Genomic DNA, 21820 nt, shown 5'->3' with positions numbered 1-21820 from the left:
TCAATTTGGGAACCGAGCTTGGGTGGCAGACTAAGCATTCAGACATTCTCTTCTTTATTCTTCTCTGAGCGCCCGCCATGTAGACTCTGGAGAACCGAAGGAACCGTCGCTTTTGTAGCTCGAGAGCTAGCGGGAAGAAGACCAGCAATACACTGCACTGAAGGCAACAGCCGGCAGCTGTGAGCTGTGCACCTCGTCTTCGGGCGCGTCGTTAGGGACGCACTCCCGGTTGTCGAGGTCCCTGGGGGTGGGTGGGGCGGCGGCGCCGAGGAGAGTCTCGCGAAGATTTGAGAACCAGCGCGGGATCTCGTCCGGGTTGCCAGGAGACAGCGCAGCCTCCGCAGACCAGCGCCTATCCCCGAGTAGCGGCGGTGCTGGACTGCTGGCAGCATGGTGAGTCGGGCCGGTGCTCTGGGTGTCCAGTGCACAGAGAACCTGGGGGGAACAGGGGGACTTTCGCGCAGAAATGCGGATAGGGTCGGGTCCCGGGGACCGGGAGGCCTGCGGTTAGCGGCCTGCAGTTTTGGATTACTAGAATTGAGAACTGGGCGCTTCCGTGAGGTCCCACTTGGGGAGGCCAGGATGCCGGGGGCCCTTGAATACGCTTGAACTAAGATTTGGCTCTTCAGTTCTCTGGGATGGTTGTCGAATTTGCCAGACTCTCGCCTGATGTGCAAGGTGTCCAGAAGTCAGAAGCTGAGTCCACCAGATCCTTGGGATGTAGGATTCCACCTCATATGGGCTCAGGGGCACGTAAGGGTCCACAGGGAGCAGAGAGTCCGGCTCGGGAGAAACCCTAGGAACTCTGTGTCTGAGGTGGAGACCCGGTGCATACCACGGTGGCTAGAGGTCCCTCTCTACCAAGGGGTGTGGAGAGGGTCGAGTGTCATACAGTGATGAGGATATCACCTTGGGTTGCAGAGTCCTCAGGCTCCTTAGGAGAACAAGGCATAAGCTCCCTGCCTCCTTAGACCGTCCTCATATAATGAGGCCCTTCCCTTTAGGATACAGGAGTTGTCACGTTGTGCCAGGAGGTGGGCCATCAGCTGGTGGGGTGGCTTCTCTCTGTGGGAGCTTCTGGCTGGAAACATCGTGAGTGTTTACTGCTATTAAGTCTCCCCGAAAGCTTCTGTGACATTATCAAAGCCGCTCAAACAAAGCAGGACCCTGCGAGCAGTTTCTGCTGGGAACACGTTTACAGACACTCGCGAGTGTGCTGTTTGCTCACTCCTGACCAGAGTTCTCTGTAGTTTGGAGGAAACGAAGCCTCAGATTTGGTCATTGCTATGAGGTCACTCCTTCCTACATGTACCTTGATAAGAGCTGGATCTTAGCTAAAAGGCTGATTCTCTACACGTACCGATACGTTTCTTGCATGTGTTTCTGTGGTGGCTTTAAGGCATGATAGCCAACATTCTGCAGGGTGGCGTGGGCTGTGTGCATGCTCCTCCTTTAGCCCAGATAATGTTTTCTTTTTCTTTTAGGCTTCCATACTACCCCTCAAATACTCCTTAATTTTAGTTTTCTTTCCTCATATTCTTTCCCTCAACCCCTTCTCTCCTCTCCCAAATGAGTTTTTCATCAAACAAATTTTTCTGACCACACTGAAGAAATTCTTGCCCTATATCCAGCAGTGAATGAGTTTGGAGTGGATCCCTTCTTCTTCTTCCCTTTTGGAAAGAGAAAGTGTTCTTTTCTGAAGAGGAAGATTTCTTCTTTGTGCTTCTCCAAATGTGTTAATGATTCCCTCTACTCTGTCCTTCTGCCCCGTGTGTGTGTGGTTAGCCGGAGTGGGGAGTTGGGGGTGAGGTGGGGCGGGGCGGGGCAGGGGAAGGTTAGTATAGTGATGCCCTCTAGGTGTGTGAACAGTAGAGGTCGGCGTTCTAAACAGGTGTGCCCTCCCCTAATGCTCGTGTAAGGAAATAGTCAAGGAGAGTGGCATTAGATAGAGTGGACTTTACTTACCCAGTCTTCTCTTCTTCAAACCAAGGCACCCAAAAAGAAAGGGAAGAAGGGCAAAGCCAAGGGCAATCCGGTGGTTGATGGGCTCCCACCAGAGGACATGACCAAGGAGCAGGTGAGCGCAGCGTTGTCCGGTCCCAGGGTGGGCACCGCTGCAGATGTGTTGATGAACTCATCCACTCTTCCGCTTGTCCGTCTCCTCTCAGTCTGTCCAAATGTAACCTGCCTATCCCAAGTCTATAGTTTCCACCACTTCCGTGGTACACGTTTTTAAAAAATGCAGTGCAGCCATGTGAAGAAACTTTTTAATAGGAACTTGGAAGGATTCCCTGACCCCTCGGACATAAGAGCTATTTTTAACTTTGTGTTTTCTTTCTTTTTTGCTTACTGCTGTTCATCGAGCTGATACATATGTGATAATACATATGTGTCATTCTTTGTTTGCCAGTAAACATTGTAGCAGAAGGGAGGTTGTTAGCGTAGTGTGGTGGCTCATGCCTTGGGAGGCAGAGGCAGGTGGATCTCTGTGAGTTCGAGGCCAGTCTGATCTACATAGGGAGTTCCAGGACAGCCAGAGCTACAGAGAGAGGCCTTGTTTAAAAAAAACCAAAAAAGAAAAAAAAAAAAAAAGGAAAGTTTTAAAAGGAACATGATTTACTTTAAATTACATTGTCTCAGTCTGATTAACCAGCCAATGTTTTTTAAATTATTGTTAATTCTTTTGTATGAGTTGGTTCCTTCCTTCCACCATGCAGGGTCTGGAATTGAACTCAGGTTTTCAGGCTTGGTAGCAGGTATCTTTACCTGCTGAACCATTTTGCTGGCCCCTTGCAGTTTGATTTTTGACAAAACTTCCAATAGGGAGGAGCCCTGTTGGAGCTGCCTTTCATATATATATATATTTATTTATTTATTTATTTTTAAAGGCACATGCTCTACCACTGAGCTATACTCCTGCTCCTGGGTGATGTCTTTATTATATTTTTTGGTAGTGTTGAGGATTGAACTCAGGGAGGTAATGTCCTTATACAAATTATTTTAAGTCACTTACGTATATTGATGTAAAAGGCTGGAGAACATAATTATAAAACTTACAAGGCTCTTGAAAGCTACAACATGTTGGGCAAACGTGGTGTATCCACCTGGGTCTGTGTTGATGATGGCTGCCTTGTGAGGTTTTAACACAAGACTGGAGGCTTATATGCAGCTGAGTTAATAAGACTTACTATTTTAATAGTTTAAGATAGTATGAAGGATATTGAGAGAGTGGTTATAAGCTGAAATTAGAGTTGGACAAGAGTTGAGTATTGATGATTTGAGAGGCAAAAGGCCAAAAATATAAGAGCAGAATTTCCATACTTTAACAACCAGGCATGACTGCTCGGTGCCTGTGTGATATCTTATATAGACAGCTGCAGCCTAACCCCTGATGACTTGTGATACTCTACACTACTGACCAGTCTCAAGAAAAACAATTTGTGCTGTAAATTTACTACATATAAGACAGTGAGATGTCCCCCCCAGCCCCTTGTAGCTAGATATGGATTCCACACAAAGGGCTGATGAGATAAGACCAAATAACTTCTTCTTCAACTACCATAAAAAACCTCCACCTGCCCCAACCAAGTGAGACCTCTCTGGGAACTTGCTGGCTGCTTGCTTCAGCATGTTTCAGTGAATTTTCTCTGTCTTTGTATTCTGGGTAATTTATCACCTACAGCACTGGCCTTCTACATGCCATTTTACATAGCTATATTTTTATTTAAAATATTTTTTCTTTTTCTTTTAACATGAAAATCCTAGGATGTTTATTTCAAAGGTAAACCCTGACAGGGTTTCTCTGTGTAGCCCTGGCTGTCCTGGAACTCACTCTTCAGACCAAGCTGGCCTCGAACTCAGAGATCCACCTGCCTCTGCCTCTGGGCGCTGGGATTAAAGGTGTATGCCACCACCACTTGGCTAAAATATGTTTTTAGGAGCTAGATAGTTGGCTTGTTGGTTAAGAGCACTTGCTGCTCTGGCAGAGGACTCAGGTTTGATTCCCAGCACCCACACAGTAGCTCACAGCCATCTGTAATTCCAATTGCAGGGGGCCCAGGGAGATCTGATGCCCTCCTCTGACATCCACAGGCACCAAGCATGCACATGGTGCACAGATATACATGCAAAATATATGTTTTAAAAGATGTATTCACCTTTAATCTCAGCACTTGAGAGGCAGAGGCAAATGGATCTCTGAGTTCTGGGATAGCCAGGGCTACACAGAGAAACCTTGTCTTAAAAAAAAAAAAAAAGGGGGCCGGGCGGTGGTGGCGCACGCCTTTAATCCCAGCACTCGGGAGGCAGAGCCAGGCGGATCTCTGTGAGTTCGAGGCCAGCCTGGGCTACCAAGTGAGTTCCAGGAGAGGCGCAAAGCTACACAGAGAGACCCTGTCTCGAAAAACCAAAAAAAAAAAAAAAAAAAAAAAAGGAAAAAAAAAAGATTTATTTATTTATTTATTTATTTACTGTGTGTGTGTGTGTGTGTGTGTGTGTGTGTGTGTGTGTGTGTGTGTGTGTTGCCTGCATGTATGCACGAGTACCATGTGTGTTCAGTACCTTCAGAGGCCAAAAGAAGGCTTCAGATCCTCTGGAACTGAATCTGCAGATGGTTGTGAGCCACCATGTGGGTGCTGGGAACTGGATCTTGTTCCTCTGCAAGAGCAACAAGTGATTTTAACCACTGAGCCATCTCTCTAGTCCCATGAGTGCTTTATTTTATGTACAGGAAAACCATTAGCAATTTAAGCAGAGATGTAGTCAGGGGATCCAGTTTGTGTTTTGACTGGGATGGATGGATGGAGAATAGATTGAATTTCAGGTGGTCCCAACATGCTGTTTCTTGTACCCTGCTTATTTCACATCTTTGGAGACTGGACCTTAATGTTTTAGTGTTCCAATACACTAAATACCTAATACATACACAGTCTGCAGAGCGGGGGCTGGCCTCCATGTACTGTATGTTTGAAGCACAGTCTTGAAAGCCTTTAGGGTCCAGTAGAAAGATAAGACTCTGTGTATATTTGGGTGGTTGCCCTGTGGATATTGAACTCTAGTGTTCTTTATATCTATAATTTGTTTGTTTTTATTTTATTTGCATTGGTGTTTTGCCTGCATGCATGTCTGTGTGAGGGTGTCAGATCTTGGGAGTTATGGACAGTTGTTAGCTGCCATGTGGATGCTGGAAATTGAACCTTGGTCCTCTGGAAGAACAGGCAGATTGCTGAGCCATCTCTCCAGCCCCGGAACTCTGGTGTTCTTAGCTTTTTGATTTTTCAAGGGAAGTTAGAAATTTGGATATTTATGAGAAATCCAAATAGCAATTGATGACAAACTCTGACACTTTAGGGCCAAACAGAACAGGAATCTGTTTGTAACTATTTGAGTGACGCCAAAGACCAGTGATGTGAAGACACTAGTCAGACACTATCAGTGTGCACTGTGAGGCACTAGTCAGATTCTGGGGTACCATGTCCCCCATAGGCACCTAGCCCCTGCTCAGCATCCTTCCTCAGAGCCCCTTGGCTGCTTGTTGTCTTGTTTATTGAAATGAAAAATATGATTTCCCTGTGTGGAATGTATCTTGAGAGAGAAAATACTTCACAGTAACTGTCCTGGGGCTGTGCCTAAAGATAACTAATTCCCATGGGAAACGAGAGCCGGAGAAAGCTCAAAGCATGTCCTACTTTTCTCCTTAACCTATTTGCAGATTTCTAACTGGCTGTGGACCAAAGTCTGCTGAGTGCAAAGAGCCCACTAGTTTTGTATAATTGGTGTTTAATAGTAAGTTTTTCTGGTGGTCTTTTTATTTTTATTTTAACCTTTTATGAAGACATTTATGAGCTGTGTAATTTTTATATCTCTTACAGTTGATGTATTCCAATTTTTAAACATTTTCTGGTTTAAAATTGTTGTAGATTATTTCCTTTTAAAGTTTTTTTTGTCGTTAATAACAATGGGAATACTAATATCTTTGAACAAAAATAATGCTTGTGGCCGGGTGGTGGTGGTGCATGCCCTTTAATCCCAGCACTCGGGAGGCAGAGCCAGGCGGATCTCTGTGAGTTCGAGGCCAGCCTGGTCTACAGAGCGAGATCCAGGACAAGCACCAAAACTACACAGAGAAACCCTGTCTTGAAAAAAAAAAAAAAAAAAAAAAAAAAAGAAAGAAAAAGAAAAAAGAAAAAAAATAATTCTTGTGTTTCTTTTGAGAAATTTCTTTTTTTTTTTTTTTTTTTTTTTTTGGTTTTTCGAGACAGGGTTTCTCTGTGTAGCTTTGCGCCTTTCCTGGGACTCACTTAGTAGTCCAGGCTGGCCTCGAACTCACAGAGATCCGCCTGGCTCTGCCTCCCGAGTGCTGGGATTAAAGGCGTGCGCCACCACCGCCCGGCGAGAAATTTCTTAAAAGGATCCAGGAGTTGCTGAACAAATATAATTGTTTTGTTCTTTGCCAAATTTGAGAGACTTTTGCTGCTTTCTGTCTCTGGAACCTTCCTGCTTTGTGTTTTAACTTTAGTAAAACGACTCCTTCCTTTTTCCCCCCCTGCTTCCCTTGATCCACACCCTCTGGTGGTGGATGGGCTCCTGTGGGTGCCTCACTTGATTGATGCACTGTGCCCGGGTAGGTAGAGGAACATGTCGCCCGCATCCGGGAGGAGCTGGACCGAGAGCGAGAGGAACGCAACTACTTCCAGCTGGAGCGGGACAAAATCCACACCTTCTGGGAGATCACAAGGAGGCAGCTGGAGGAGAAGAAGGCTGAGCTTCGGAACAAAGACCGTGAGATGGAGGAGGCGGAGGAGAGGCACCAGGTGGAGATCAAGGTGAGTGGAGTCGGTTCGTGCCCACTGGAGTCGTGGTGCCATGGCGTAGAGACAGGTCCGGGTGGGGACAGTTCCTGTTTTTCTTTGGGAACATACTCCTTTGCTTGTGTTCTTTGTACTGTGAACCAGAGGCAATTTTTCTAGAACAGTCCAAGGAAGGATGCAAAGGTGATCAGGTTGTGTCATTTGTCCTATTGACCTATTGACTACCAGCATCGAGTCTCTTGATTAACCTGGGCTAGGGGAGTACCCAGCTTCCTGCACTGCTCCATGTGTGCTCTAGGGAAGAGCACCACTTGCCCTGATGAAAGAGGACTGTGGTAAGGTCTAAGTGCAGATGTGATAAGGTCCAAGAACAGCTATGGGTTCAGCCAAACAAAACTGGAAAGTACTGAAAACATAGAGCTGGGCATGGTGGTCCAGGCCTGTAATCCCAGCACTTGGGAGGTAGATACAAGAGGACCAGGAGTTCAAGGCCAACGTTAGTTATGTAAGTGGTTTGAGACCAGCTTGGGCTACAGGAGACTGTCTCAAAACAAACAAAAACATGAGGTTTTAATTTTTATCCATTTATTTTTTTATAACTGAATGACTTGTCCACTGTGCTCTCGTTAGAACCTCCCAGCAGTCTCTGAGGAGGACAAGGGAGAGCAGTTTCATCTTTCTCGTAGCAGGAGAGGTCCTGCAGGTCCTGAGTATTTAAATCGAAGCCCCTGTGAATGGCAGGAGTATAAGCAGGCTGCCCTCTACAGTTCTTCGGCTGCTTAGCTCCTCGTGAGCTGGGCATGCACTGGGCATGCACTGGTGCTTCAGATGGGCATGTGGCACCCCCTCCCCCATGTTTTTGCAGGTGTACAAGCAGAAAGTAAAGCACCTGTTGTATGAGCACCAGAACAACCTGGCGGAGGTGAAGGCTGAGAGCACTGTGGTCATGAAGCTGGCCCAGAAGGAGCACCGCGCACAGGAGGGCACACTGCGGAAGGACATGAGGTCGCTCAAAGTGGAGCTCAAGGAGCAGGAGCTGGCTAACGAGGTGGTGATAAAGAACCTGCGTCTGGTAGGTACAGGCTGTGGTCTGGTGGCTGTGAAAAAGGTGAACCTAGCCATCTGAACTAGTTCTTTGACATCTAGGGACTTGTATTTTTGTGCAAAAATGATTAGAGGTTTTTAACAAATAAATTAGCAAAACTTTTATTCAAATTTGTAATGTGTAGGGGTGGGAGAGATGGCTTAGCAGTTAAGAGCACTGGCTCGTCTTCTAGAAGACCTGGGATCCATTTCCAGCACCCATATGGCAGCTCACAGTCATCCGTAACTCTAGTTCTGGGGCATCCAACAGCTTCTGGCTTCTGTGAGCACCAGGCACACATGTAGTATACAGACATGACATACGCATAGGCGAAACATCCATCACATAAAATAAAAATCTGAGCTGGAGAGATGACTCACTGGTTAAGAGTACTGGTTGCTCTTACAGAAGACCTGAGTTAAATTTCCATTGCCCATATGATGGTTCACAACTGTCTGTAACTCCAGTTCTAAGGGATCTGACTCCTCTCTGTCCTCCATATGCACCAGGCATGCACATGGTGCACAAACATATATGTAGACATGATACACACATAAAATAATAATTAAAAAACAAATCTTACAAAAATTTTAGCATGTAATTGCTTATTAAAATAATTTCTGAGCTGGGCATGGTGGTGCACAGAAGGCAGAGGCAGGAGGATCTCTGAGTTCAAGGCCGGCCTGGTCTACAGAACGAGTTCCAGGATGGCCTGGGCTACACAGAGAAACCTTGTCTCAAAAAACCAAACACTCATCTTCTCTGAATACTGCTCTAAGCCATAGTGAGGCAGGCTAGCACTGGAGGGAGCCTGTCACCCCATGGAGATGTGGCTGCTGACCTCTGGATTTGGAAAGGTTGGATGTGGAAACCAAGCCATGCCTGATGCTTCTGTCTGTACTGTCTGTCAGATCCAGAGGTGACTCCCTGGGGGAAGTGAGTTCTGTATGAAATGTGGAGGTTATCAAAGCCGGGCTATTGGGCATAGTGTATGATGTAGAGGTAAGGGGAATCCAGAAAGCAGCCACAGCACAGGGGTTACTAAACTGAATTTTCCCACAGGTGGTAGGGTCCTGGGCCTCTCTGTCTGGCTTTCTAGTAACACCCCTTCTCATTTGTGCAGAAACATGCTGAGGAGATCACCAAGATGCGAAATGACTTTGAAAGGCAAGTTCGAGGTCAGTTTCGCAGACATACACCTTGTAGGATGGTGTCCGAAAACCCTCCCATTACTGCTTGGTACCTTGAGGCACATAAACAAACCATTTTAAAGCAGCTCAGTCACACGCACGCACACGCGTGCACGCTCACACACACACACACACACACACACATACACATACACAGTTTTTTTTTTCTTTTTGATTTTTCGAGAAAGGGTTTCTCTGTGTAGCCCTGGCTGTTCTGCAACTCACTCTGTAGACCAAGCTGGCCTCAAACTCACAGAGATCCTCCTGCCTCTGCCCCCATAGTGCTGAGATTAAAGGAGTGTGCTACCATGCCCGGATCAAGAGAGAATATTTCCAAAGCCAACAGATTCATTCAGAGTCACAGAAAACCTCATTCCCATGTGAATTTGGGGAGCTGCAGTTACCACTCACACCTCCATTTCTGTCTGAAGCCAGCCATTAACAGCATGTGGCAGTCTACTCAGTCTTCTCCTTAGCTCCTGGGTTGAAGAGCCTTCCATGTCAGCAGTCCATCTGGTTTATTGACTGAGGCCTACAGTGTGTGACTGGATATTACCACACAAGCCATGGTTAGTGTGCGCTAGTGTGGGACACACACTGCAAACATTGATTATCATAGACAGGAAAGGTGATAGTGACCCATGTGCTGAATATGGCACGTGCAGGAGAAGCTCCACCAAAGCCCATCTGACTCTTGGGCAGGGTTGCCTGCACAGCCTCCATTCCGCCCCTGATGGATGTTATTTTTTTTATATATATATAACTTAGCTATTCTAGTGTTTAACTATTTTACATGCTTTGGTGTGAAGGTATCAGGTCCCCTGGAACTGGAGTTACAGACAGCTGTGAGCTGCCATGTGGGTGCTGAGGATTGAACCTGGGTCCTCTGGAAGAACAGCCAGTGCCCTTAACCGCTGAGCCATCTCTCCAGCCCCCCATGGGTGTTCTTGAGCACTGTTTGTTGGTTCCTTCCTTTCCTGCGGCTCTGGGTCAGCCGTTCTAAGCTGCTTCGTGTGCTGCTTGCCGCCTTTCAGAGATCGAGGCCAAGTACGACAAGAAGATGCGGACGCTGAGGGACGAGCTTGACCTCCGGAGAAAGACCGAGATCCATGAGGTGGAGGAGAGGAAGAACGGCCAGATCAGCACGCTGATGCAGCGCCATGAGGAGGCCTTCACTGATATCAAGAACTACTACAATGACATCACTCTTAACAACCTGGCCCTAATCAATTCCCTCAAGGTACTGATGTGCTCTGGCAGACATGCCCAGGGCCCGGGGATGCAGGCCCAGTCTTCAGTCCCAGCAGGTCTGACACTCCCTTCTATAATGGTATTGGACAGTGTCCCTCTGTTACTCTCAGCTAAAGTTCAGGGTGTTCTGACATGGAAATGCTAGGCCGGGCTCCGTTAGGCAATCCGTACTGACTGAAGTGTGGCCACAGCTGTTGGTTGTCCTAGTGTGTAGGTGCCGACAGGCTGGTGTCAGGAGTTCAGCCCATCAGTCACTGCTTGGTAACTTGGGACATGTACACCTGACACTGGCAGGATTTCCACAGTAGAGAATTGCCTTTGGTCTAAACAAGTGTAATCTCTCCGTCTGCACAGAAGTTCTATTCTTACATAATTCAGAAGAGGTTAAGACTGCAAAAATACCGCTTATATGTAAAATAAGACCAGGTCCTCAGCATGCATGTGACTGGTTGGCTTTTTGACACAGGGCCTCACTGAGTAGTTATGGTTGTCCTAGAACTCACGATGTAACCAGACTGGCCTCAAACTCTCAGATATCCGCCTGCCTCTGCCTCCTGAGGGCTGAGATTAAAGGTGTGCACCACCTTACTTGCCTCAGGATCTCTTTTTCCTTGAAGGGATCCATAGCTGGATATGGTGACACAAACCTGAAATCCCAGTGCTGAAGAGGTAGAAGTAGGAAGAGAACAAGTTCAAAGCCAGCCTAAAGTGGTTAGGGAGCCATTGTCTTAAAAAAATAAAATAAAATAAAAAGTATCAGCGAGATGGTTCAGTGGGTAGAAGCGCTTGCCATGTGAACCTGATAACCTGAGTTGGAGCCCTGAACCCATAGTGGAAGGAGAGAATTAACTCCTTAAAGTTGTCCTCTGACCTTTATAAGTGTACTGTGGCATGCGCACCCACACTTACACGCATATCGAACACTAATAATAAAATAAAATTGAGGGCATTTGGCTGATGCCCAGGCCAAGCCCCGTACGTGCACTGTGCCAACAGGAGCAGATGGAGGACATGCGGAAGAAGGAGGAGCATCTGGAGAAGGAGATGGCGGAGGTGTCTCTGCAGAACAGGCGGCTGGCAGACCCTCTGCAGAAAGCGAAGGATGAGATGAATGAGATGCAGAGGAGACTTGGGAGCTATGAAAGGGACAAGCAGATTCTGGTTGTGAGTTTCCTACTGAACTCCTTTCCTTCCTCGGATCCTCTCTCTCTCTGGTGGGTCCAGCAGGGAAGGCATATGAGGGGATGTCTCTTGAGGGAGGCCCTGTGTGAGCAGCACTCATCTTTAGTGCAGGAAAGGGCTATCGCCGTGGTGCTGCTGGACCCTCTCTCGGACTCTTCTGGAGCTATAAGTAGGCAGGCGCCATTGTAGACTAGACCTTAGTTCTCCACACATTCCACTCATAGCTCGGGTGGGGCCCAGCTGCTGGAGTTTTCCAGCCAGTTGTTCCCGATGACTTTCTTTCCTGGCCTTGCTGTCTCCAGGCGTCTGTGGTTGTAAGTGTCTGTGAATCCTAAGTATTTTGTGTCCCCTGCTCCCTCATTTCCCCTGCAGTGTACAAAGGCACGTTTAAAGGTTACCGAGAAAGACCTGAAAGACCTTCAGTGGGAGCACGAGGTCCTGGAGCAGCGGTTCATCAAGGTGAGCTGGTGTGGGTACGTGCCTGGGCTCAGGATCTGGGAGCTAGACATGCCCTCCTACCTCCTCCTAATCTGCGTTTCTGTTGTTGTTTGTTTGGAAATAGGGCTTCACGGTCTCACTCAGCCTGCTCGTAAGCTCCTGGGATCTGGCATCCTCCTGCTTTAGCCTCCTGACTAGCTGGAATTATAGGTGTGTGTGCACACAACTTTTTTTTTTGTTTATTTGTTTGTTTTGTGTTTTTTGAGACAGGGTTCTTCTGTGTAGCCCTGACTATTCTGAAACTCTCCCTGTAGATCAGGCTGACCTCGAACGCACAGAGATCACTTGTCTCTGCCTCTCAAGTGCTGGGATTAAAGGCATGCATCACCACCACCCAGCATGCACACAACTTGTATGAGGCAGAAACCTGTGGTATATTTTGTAGAAGGCCTCAAATCTCATGAGAACCAGGATTCCTGGTGGCCTGTCAATTTGTGGAGGAGCCTTGGTCCCTGTGATTTCGTCTGTGTTGTACATTTCTTAGTATTAACTCATTGCCTATTCATTGTAAAGAAACCATGGAGAGCTGGGTGGTAGTGGTGCACACTTTTAATCCCAGCACTTGGGAGCCAGAGCCAGGCGGATCTCTGTGAGTTCGAGGCCAGCCTGGTCTACAAAAGAATTCTAGGACAGCCAGGGCTGTTACACAGAGAAACCCTGTCTTGAAAAAAAAAAAAAAAGAAAGAAAAGAAACAATAGAATAAGCCAAGTGTGGACACACCTATAAGCCCAGCTCCATAGTTGAATGTCAGCCTGGACTACATGAGGAGACTCTGTCTCAAAAGAAATTAATTAATAAATAATTACATCTTATGACTTTGATAAAGAAACAAAAACAAACACCCTTTAACCTGAGTTCCCAGAGACCTCTAATGTAACATCTGGTGTGACTCTTTCCTGTTCTCAACACACGTGAAAGCCCTCTTACTGTTAGGAATGAAATATCACCTTGCTTATACTGCAGCTTTTTGGGGGGTGGGGTGGGGGGGTTGTTTTTTCGAGAAAGGAATTTCTTGAAACAGTGTAACAGCCCTAGCTGTCCTCTGTAGACCAGACTGAACTTGAGCTCACAGAGATCCTCCTGCCTCTGCCTCCCAAGTGCTGGAATTAAAGGCACATGCTATCACTGCCCATCTTCTGCAGCTTTTCATGTAGCAGTGTATCCATGAACAGCATCCAAGGTGGAACATAACTGGTTTCACAGCCTTTCTAGCTACTACAGAATCCCACCAATCTCTAACTCCATGTTCAGTGGATATGTGTGGATTCAGTGCCTTATGCCTCTAGGGTTTGCTGACAAGGCCCATCTCTGCGCCCCTACCCACCCACCCACCCACCCACCATGCTGGCCTCAAATGCACAGGGAGAAGGAAGGGGGCCTTGTTGAACAGTGGGATGCACTGAGGACCCCTTGGACTCTGCCCTTAGGTTGTCCTATACAGACAGACAGTGACAGAGTTCAGCTGAGATGCTTGGTGCCCTTGAAAGTCAATCTATATTGACACAGATGGACTCTTCCAAAGGAACTTGCTCTGGGGAAGATGAGGACAAGCCCATCATTGAGCTGTACTCATGAGTCCTCTAAAGACTTTATAGTTCACAGATGAAATTCTCAGATCATGTGTACCTCAGATCTGAGGCCCTGAGGTACAAGCTTAGATATTATTAGATAGATATTTGAATCAATGCAGAGGAGTATCAGCAAGGACAAAGGAAGACTGTGAATTTCTACCAGTCACAGGAATTCTCCTAATGCATGTTAAGTGTGCCCTGCCTAGAGCCTTGATTATTTACAGTGCATGTTAATGGGTAGAAGTGTAGACGATGGGCAAGGAGATCTTAGTGGTTGACAAGGAGTTTATCAAGCTTGATCTGGACTTGCTTTGGCTCTCACTCATATGGGGTAACTGAAGATAAGGTCTCATCTGATCTCTTGGCCCTAACTTTGGCAAGGTTGACCCTGACCTACCTGTGGAGTGGCTTTGTGATTGCTCTGACCAGCTCCTGCTTTCTGAGAGGAGCAATGTGCTGGCTTATGTCAACTCGACAGGTTGGAGTCATCTGAGAGGAGGGAACCTCCGTTGAGAAAATGACTCTATAAGATTGGTCTATAGGGGCTGGAGAGATGGCTCAGAGGTTTAGAGCACTGGCTGATCTTCCAGAGGGTCTGAGTTCAATTCCCAGCAACCATATGGTACCTCATAATCATCTATAATTTAATCTAGTGCTCTCATCTGGCATATAGGCAGAACACCATATACATAATAAATAAATTAAAAAAAAAACATTGGTCTACAAGACCCTGCCTTCCTTCTTTGCCTCCCTCCCTCCTTCCTTTCTTCCTTCCTTCCTTTTGGTTTTTCGAGATAGGGTTTCTCTTTGTAGCCCTGTTCTGGCTATCCTAGAACTTGCTGTACATGTAGACTAGGCTGGCCTTGAACTCACAGAGATCTGCCTGCCTCTGGCTCACAAGTGCTGGAATTAAAGCTGTGCACCACCACCACCTGGTAGGCATTTTCTTCTTTCTTTCTTTCTTTCTTTCTTTCTTTCTTTCTTTCTTTCTTTCTTTCTTTCTTTCTCTCTCTCTCTCTCTCTCTCTCTCTCTCTCTCTCTCTCTCTTTTTCCGGAGCTGAGGACCGAACCCAGGGCCTTGCTAGGCAAGCTCTCTACCACTGAGCTAAATCCCCAGCCCCGGTAGGCATTTTCTTAATTAATGATTGATGGGGGAGGGCCCAACCCATTGTGTGTGGTTCTATCCCTGGGCTGGTGGTCCTGGGTTCTATAAGAAAAAAAGCAGAGCAAGCCAGTAAGCTGCACTCTTTCACGGCCTCTGCATCAATTCCTGCCTCAGGGATCCTGCCCTGTTTGAGTTCCTGTCCTGACCTCCTTCAATGATGGATTACAATGTAGAAGTATGAGCCAAATAAACCCTTTCCTCCCCAGGTTGCTTGGTCATGCTGTTTCATCACAGCAATAGTAACCCTAACTAGGATAAGTGGTAATGCCGATTCTTCTCTCTCACCTTCTGCCATGTGCTGAACTATAAACTTTTTACTCTGTGCACATAGGGTAAGTGCAGGCAGTGTGCACAGCAGATGCCCATGTGCCGTGGATGTGGCAGTAGTAAAAGGGACCCGTCTACAGAAGCAACATCCTTAGGGCGGGGGGAGTGGTTTCTCCCTGAGGGATGTCTCACGTCAGGGTCCTTGTTGCTCACTCCGGTCCCGTTGTTCTCAGGTGCAGCAGGAGAGAGACGAGCTCTATCGTAAGTTCACTGCAGCCATCCAGGAGGTGCAGCAGAAGTCGGGCTTCAAGAACCTGGTATTGGAGCGTAAACTGCAGGCACTGAATGCTGCTGTGGAGAAGAGGGAGGTGCAGTTCAACGAGGTGCTGGCAGCCTCCAACTTGGATCCTGCGGCACTAACGCTCGTGTCCCGCAAACTTGAGGTAGGTGCTGATGGCCCCCTGCGCCACGGTGTTTCTTTTCCACGGTGGGTCCTTCAGTCTCGTGCTTTGCCTTCTTGGGTGGCACAGAGACCCCTCCGTTAAGTCAGGGGCTGCCATGGTTTGTGCATCTGAGAACAGAGCATGTGCTACAGGCCCTGTGCACTGGAACTGTCCTCTGCCAGTTTCTCCCCACCCCTGCATCTCTCTTTTTGAGACAGGGATTCACTGTGTAGACCTAGCTTTGTGATCTCTCTTGAGCTGTCCCAGTCCCTCACCAACCCTGTCCCTAACCCGAGTCTCTGCTGTTCCTGTTTTACCATGGCTCATAGTGTGCCAAGCCTTAGTCTATAGTCAGACTTTGGACTGCCAGCTCCCAATAATGACACGGAGACGACTTATTAATTATGAAAGCTTTGCCTTAGCTTAGGCTTGCTCCCAACTAGCTCTTCCAACTTAAATTAACCTGTTTGTATTAATCTACGTTCTACCACATGGCTTGTTATCTCTGTCCAGTACCGTGCGTCCCACTTTCTCTGTGTCTGGCTGGTAAATTCTGCATCTCTCAGATTCCTCCTCCAAATTCCTCTCTCTCCCTTGAAGTCCTGCCTGTCCTCTCCTGCCTAGCTATTGGCCGTTCATCTCTTTAGTAAATCATCAGAGGGTGCCTTGGCAGAGACACATCTTCACAGTGTACAAAATGATTGTCCCATAACATTAGTCACTAAATGGAACATGGGGAAGCTGGGAGGGAGAGCTCATCCGGGAATCTGTGAATCCAAGGTCCTCTGTTCCTTGAGGTGGGATAGCTCTGTCACTGTGAGTACCCCAGGATGCTGATTTAGAATTTGGACAGTGACAAGGAGGAGGGTTGTACCATAGGGACCATGGAACCTTACTTAACTCTTGCTGCTTTCCTGGGACCTGGGGAATAATGTCTGAACAGAGCTAAGAACATCACTTATTCATGTGACAGTGCTGTACTGGGATAATCCAGATGGGGACAGTGATAAATAAAACAAGTGGTACTTCATCTACCATGGGTTGGCTGGGGACAGAAGATTCTGTTACCTGAAAAGTCAGGAGGCTGACCTCTGACAGAACCTCCCAGCTTTCTTTTTGCTGCTTGTTAAACTCTGCCTTGGCCAGGTCTCTCTGCTCCCTCTACCTGGCGTGCTGGGGGAGGGGAACATAGACGGAGCAGGTGGCCCGCTTGAGGGAGTCTGGCTGACATGAACAGCAGCTAGCTGGTGTGACCGATGATTTCAGACTCTGGATGGTCCCCAGCAGTCTGGTCATCTTTCCTAGGGTCCCTGGAGACAGGTGTGATGCTTTGTTCCCAGAGTCGCTGATGCTTCTAGGATGTGAATAGCTGTATCTGAAGCCCCAGCATACCCAGTAAGGGGGGCCAGTTCATCCCCAAGCAGATCTTCCAGGGCAGGAGGGTGCATGGCTTCTCTGTTGCTTGTGCTGTGCTTGCAGCAGAAAGGCGGTCATGCAGCTGCTGATGGGTAAGTTTTATTCTGAAAAGTACTGTCGCATCAGCATACAGGTTAGCGGAACTTGAATGCCCGTTTCTCATACAGACTTGAGGCGCAGAGGACTGACTTTGTGTAAGTCAGTCTATGTACCAGTTCTGTTTGCCTCACCGCCTGTCTGTCACTGTGACATTAGTCATTGCAGGTAGCCTGAGCCACCCCAGGGAGTACCCTGGGGTGGGGGATGCAGACTGAGGGTGATTGCAAAGACCTGACAACTGTGTTAATGAGTTAAATGACGATGGGAATATGGAAGGTTCTGAGCACAGAAGCTGGGTCAGAAAGAGCCCACTCTACCTGGGGTGGGAATGCAGTGGTGAGGGAGCAGGTAGGACTTCCCAGCAACTGTAGAGTTTTAAAAGTTATACAAATACCTTTTTTTCCCTTTAAAAACAATTAGGGCCAGGTAGTGGTGGCGCACACCTTTAATCCCAGTGCTTGGAGACAGAGGCACATGGGTCTCTGTGAGTTAGAGGCCAACCTGGTCCACAGAGTGAGTTTCAGGACAGCCAGGGCTACACAGAGAAATCCTGTTTCCAAAAACAAAAACAAACAAAAAAACAAAATAAACATACAAAAAAATTAGGGCCTGGGAAGAGCAGGTAAAGTCTCGATGTGGAAGCATGAGGGCCTGAGTCTGGATCCCCAGACTCATGAAAAGCTGGCTGTGGTGGTGTCTGCACCCGAATCTTAGCTTTCTGTTGCTGTGATAAAACACCATGACTAAAACTAATTTTGAGAAAAGGGTTAATTTCACTCACATTTCCACATCACAGTCCATCACTGAGGGAGGTCAGAGCAGGAACCTGGAAGCAGGAACTGAAGCAGGAGCCATGGAGGATGCTGCTTACTGGCTGTTCTCATGCTTGCTCAGCCTGCTTTTTTTTTTTTTTTTTTTTTTCCTTTTGGTTTTTTGAGACAGGATTTCTCTATGGAGCCCTGGCTGTCCTATCAACCTGTTGTCTTATACCATCCCTGATACACCATGCAGGACTACCTGCCCAGAGATGGTGCCACCCACAGTGAGTGGGGCCCTTCTGCATCAATCATTAAGAAAATGCCCTACAGGCTAGGTGGTGGTGGTGCACATCACCACCAGCACTGGGAGGCAGAGGCAATTTGATCTCTATGAGTTCAAGGCCAGCCTGGTCTACAGAGTGAGTTCCAGGACAACCAGGGCAACACAGAGAAACCTTGTCTCAAAAAAAAAGAAAGAAAGAAAAAAGAAAAGAAGAGCAGTAGAGAATGACACCCACAATTACCTCTGTCCTGTGGTGTCACATGTCCTGTGCCACACGCACACACAAGTCAACCGGTTTCATCTTGGCAGTCTGGTGCTTCATTGTACGGATGTAGGCAATGCAGAGTCGCTGCTGCTGTCCCCTTCTCATTGTCCTGGCTTATACCTTGGAGACCTTTCCTGCTGACAGACTTGTGTGGATACATGTATGGGCTGAGGTGACCCATACTACGATTCCCTGAGCCTTTCCAACCCTTAGGGAACCCCTAGACTAGTGTCCACCTGTCCACCTCTATCAGATGACAAATATTAAAGTCACCCTTGTCTCTCTCCTTAGGATGTTCTAGAATCAAAGAATACCACCATCAAGGACTTACAGTATGAGCTGGCCCGGGTCTGCAAGGTATGGCTAATCCCCCCATCCCCAAAGCCCCACCTTCTCCCTCAGGGCTATCTCCTTCCATAGAGCTGTGCCCATGTGAACATTGGCTGGGCAATGGTGGTTGGTGCATGCCTTTTTCCCAGCACTCTGGAGGCAGAGGCAGGCAGATCTCTGAGTTCCAGGACCTTTAGGGCTACACAGAGAAACCCTGTCTCAAAAAACAGACAGACAGACAGTAAACCCTAGACTTAGGTAGGCAGTGTCTGTTACTGCTTTCCAGGCTCCATGCTGCTCAAGCTGCCCTGGCCTCCCAGCCCTCCCTAGTGGTCAGGCTAGAGCTTTCCTGAGATCATACCTGCCCCTCCACTGACATGGCTGAGCAAAATTAGGGCTGTCTGCTGTGTGTACAGCTCTTGGGGGCTGGGGATATTGTTGGCTTTTATCTGATCAAGGTGTCTGAACCTGGGGTGCCTGGTAACCATAGCTCAGCCTCTAAGTTCTCTCTGGAGCCCATCCTTATTTACCTTTTCCTCTCTGTTCCAAGCATTAGTTCTCTTTACTAAACCACAATGAAGATAATGAATCTTTTTGTTTTTGAGACATATAACATATAACGCTGGCTGGCCTGGAACTCACTATGTGGACCAGGCTGGCCTGGAACTCACAGAGATCTGTGTGCTTCTGCCTGAGTGCAGGGATTAAAGGTGTGCACAACAGTCCTAACCATTGAACCTTTTGATCATTTGCTGTGAGGCTCACAGGCTTCAAGCATTTCTCATTTCACTCAGTTCATCAACACCTGTAATCCCAGCTCTCAGGGATGCCGAGGCAGGAGGAACATGAATTCAAGGACAGCCTAGGCTACAAAGTGAGACCCTGTCTCAGACAAATGAGTAAACAAATTCACGTCTTTACAACCACCTAGTGAAATTTTCCCAATTAAAAATGTGCATTTTAGCTGGGCCATGGCAGTGTCCACCTTTAATCCCAGCACTCGGGAGGCAGAGGCAGGAGTGGATCTCTGAGTTTGAGGCCAGTCTGGGCTACAGAGCAAGTTCCAGACAGCCAGGGCAGTTTCACAGAGAAACGCTGTCTCAGAAAAACAAACAAACAAACAAACAAACAAACAAGTGCATTTTGGGGGTTGGAAAGATGGTTCAGTGGTTAAGAACACTGGAGTCTATTTAGTTCTCAGCATCCACATGGGTGCCTCACAGCTGCCTGGAACTTCTGCTCCAAGGAATCCAACTTTCTCTTCTGGCCTCTTTTATACACACACACACACATACACACACATACACACACACACACACACACACACACACACACACACACACACACACACAAAATAAAAAGTACTAGACATGCTTTTTTTGACCTGGATGTGTTGGCACACCCCTTAATACTGCCACTCAGGAGGCAGAGACAGGTGGATCTTGGTAAATTATAGGCCAGCCTGATCTACATATCAAGTCCAGAATATCAGTGGCTATATAGGGAGACTCTGTGTAAAGAGACAAAACAAAACTTTGCAAGGTGTGTTGGTGTATACTTGTAATCTTAGCACTCACATGAAACAGGGTTGTTTTAATTTTAAAAACTTTAATACAATATATTTTGATCATGTTCCTTCCTTTCCCCCAACTCCTCCCAGACCCCCCACCTTCTACCCACTCAGCTTTATGCTCTTTCTCTCTTCCTTTCAAAAACAAAAGCAATAAATAAAACCCATCAAAATGAAAAAAACAAGTGAAATATCAATAAAACAAACAAATGCCCAAACGCATACAACCAAAGTACACAAACACACACATACACACAGTTTGTTTTGTGTTGGCCAATTACTCCTGGTCAAGGGGCCTGCCCTAGAATGTGGTTGCTGTGCCCAGGGACACTGCTTGGAGAACACTGACTTTTCCTTGAAGCAGTAAAATTTTGAGTGCTAGGCCATTCTGGAAAAAGAGCAAGTTCTAGCCAGCCTGGACTATATGGTGGGGCCTTTTCCCAGACAAAAATGAAAATAAAACTTCAAAAACCAAAACAAGATTAGCAGAGAACCCCCTCCCCACAAGGAACTCACTTGTCTTTGTTGGCCCCAACAGCACCGTTTCTGAGGCCCACGGCCCTCCACATGTAGCCTCTGCAGAGTCACTGGGGAGCTGGATGGTGCTAAGGTCTCCAGAGGCAGGGAATAGATGTCATTCTACCTTGGCAGGGAAGGGATAGAGACCCTCACTGGGAAGTACCTGCTAAAGAGCCAGGCATCCACCCAGCTCTCAGCTCTGAGTCTGTCCTTATTGTGAGTTATTTGAGCTAATGACATAAGGACATCAGCTCTAGCACTGAACAAACCATTCACAGATGCTTAGCCCAGATCTTCCACCCTGCTCGTCCATGGAATGGAGCCTACCTCTGGGTGAGCCGTAGTGTGTTCGCTATGGTTCCTAGGCCCGTGTGGACTCCTTTTCTCCCTGACATTGCTCTGTCCTTTCAGGCCCACAATGACCTGTTGCGTACGTATGAGGCGAAGTTGCTGGCCTTCGGGATCCCACTGGACAATGTGGGGTTCAAGCCCCTGGAGACAGCAGTGATTGGACAGACACTGGGACAGGGCCCTGCAGGACTTGTGGGTGCCCCTACATAGCTACCTTCTGGGGGCTTTTACCTTTAGAGCTGGCCTGTCCCACTTTCCAAATGATACCCATTCTCCTGCAAGAACAGCAAGTTTTTGTTTTGTAGACTTCGTCATCAGCAATGAAAGCTTTTCCACATTTCCTTTGTACTCTGTCTTTGTGGGGAAGAAGTACCTGAGAGGCCTCTGCGGAGGTCTTCTAGTCTGCCTGCTTCCATGGCCTCTGGGTCACACTTGCCCCTTTGGGTCCTGTCTCCAGCCTCGGCAGTCCGTTCTCTAAGTGCACCTCTGAGTACTAAGCTCTGAGTACTCTCCAGCAAGAGAGTGACTCAGTGTCCTTTGTTGAGCACGAAGCCCATGCTCTTGATTTGACTGGACAGCTCAGACAGAGAGGACTGGCACGCTACCTCCTTTGGGCCAGGCTCTCCATAGCCTGCCCTGGTAGGCGGTATAGAACCGTGGGCTCAGCAGCAGAGACTTGTGAAATTTATAGGACTCTGTCCTGGTTTGGTTTTTCTATTGCTGTGATAAACATCATGACCAAAAGAAACTTGTGGAAGAAAGGGTTTA

General features: G+C 47.5%; 1 protein-coding gene across 3 annotated transcripts; it reads left to right on the top strand.

Moving 5' to 3' along the window:
• Positions 1 to 265: 265 nt before the first annotated feature.
• Gas8 (growth arrest specific 8) lies at positions 266 to 21389 on the top strand. Of its 3 annotated transcripts, none has more exons than XR_008215670.1 (11): positions 266 to 393; positions 1991 to 2077; positions 6627 to 6824; positions 7675 to 7881; positions 9017 to 9071; positions 10118 to 10323; positions 11331 to 11498; positions 11889 to 11975; positions 12079 to 12164; positions 15252 to 15461; positions 18574 to 18639. XR_008215670.1 is itself a non-coding variant. In XM_052727596.1 (11 exons), the coding sequence occupies exons 1-11, from the start codon at positions 391 to 393 to the stop codon at positions 21260 to 21262; spliced, it is 1437 nt and encodes a 478-aa protein (XP_052583556.1). In that variant the 5' UTR covers positions 266 to 390; the 3' UTR covers positions 21263 to 21389. The 3 variants fall into 3 exon arrangements, 2 of the variants coding, with proteins under 2 accessions (XP_052583556.1, XP_052583557.1); XM_052727596.1 differs by lacking the exon at positions 12079 to 12164 and adding an exon at positions 21113 to 21389; XM_052727597.1 differs by lacking the exons at positions 266 to 393; positions 1991 to 2077; positions 6627 to 6824; positions 9017 to 9071; positions 12079 to 12164 and adding an exon at positions 21113 to 21389 and having other exon boundaries at positions 7766 to 7881.
• The last annotated feature ends 431 nt before the right edge of the window (positions 21390 to 21820 follow it).

Source organism: Peromyscus californicus, unplaced genomic scaffold, assembly GCF_007827085.1.
Source record: "Peromyscus californicus insignis strain IS unplaced genomic scaffold, ASM782708v3 Scaffold_8__1_contigs__length_139910024, whole genome shotgun sequence".
NCBI classification, from domain to species: domain Eukaryota; kingdom Metazoa; phylum Chordata; class Mammalia; order Rodentia; family Cricetidae; genus Peromyscus; species Peromyscus californicus.
Note: the sequence above shows the minus strand (reverse complement) of the source record. Positions and strands in the feature narration are given on the sequence as shown.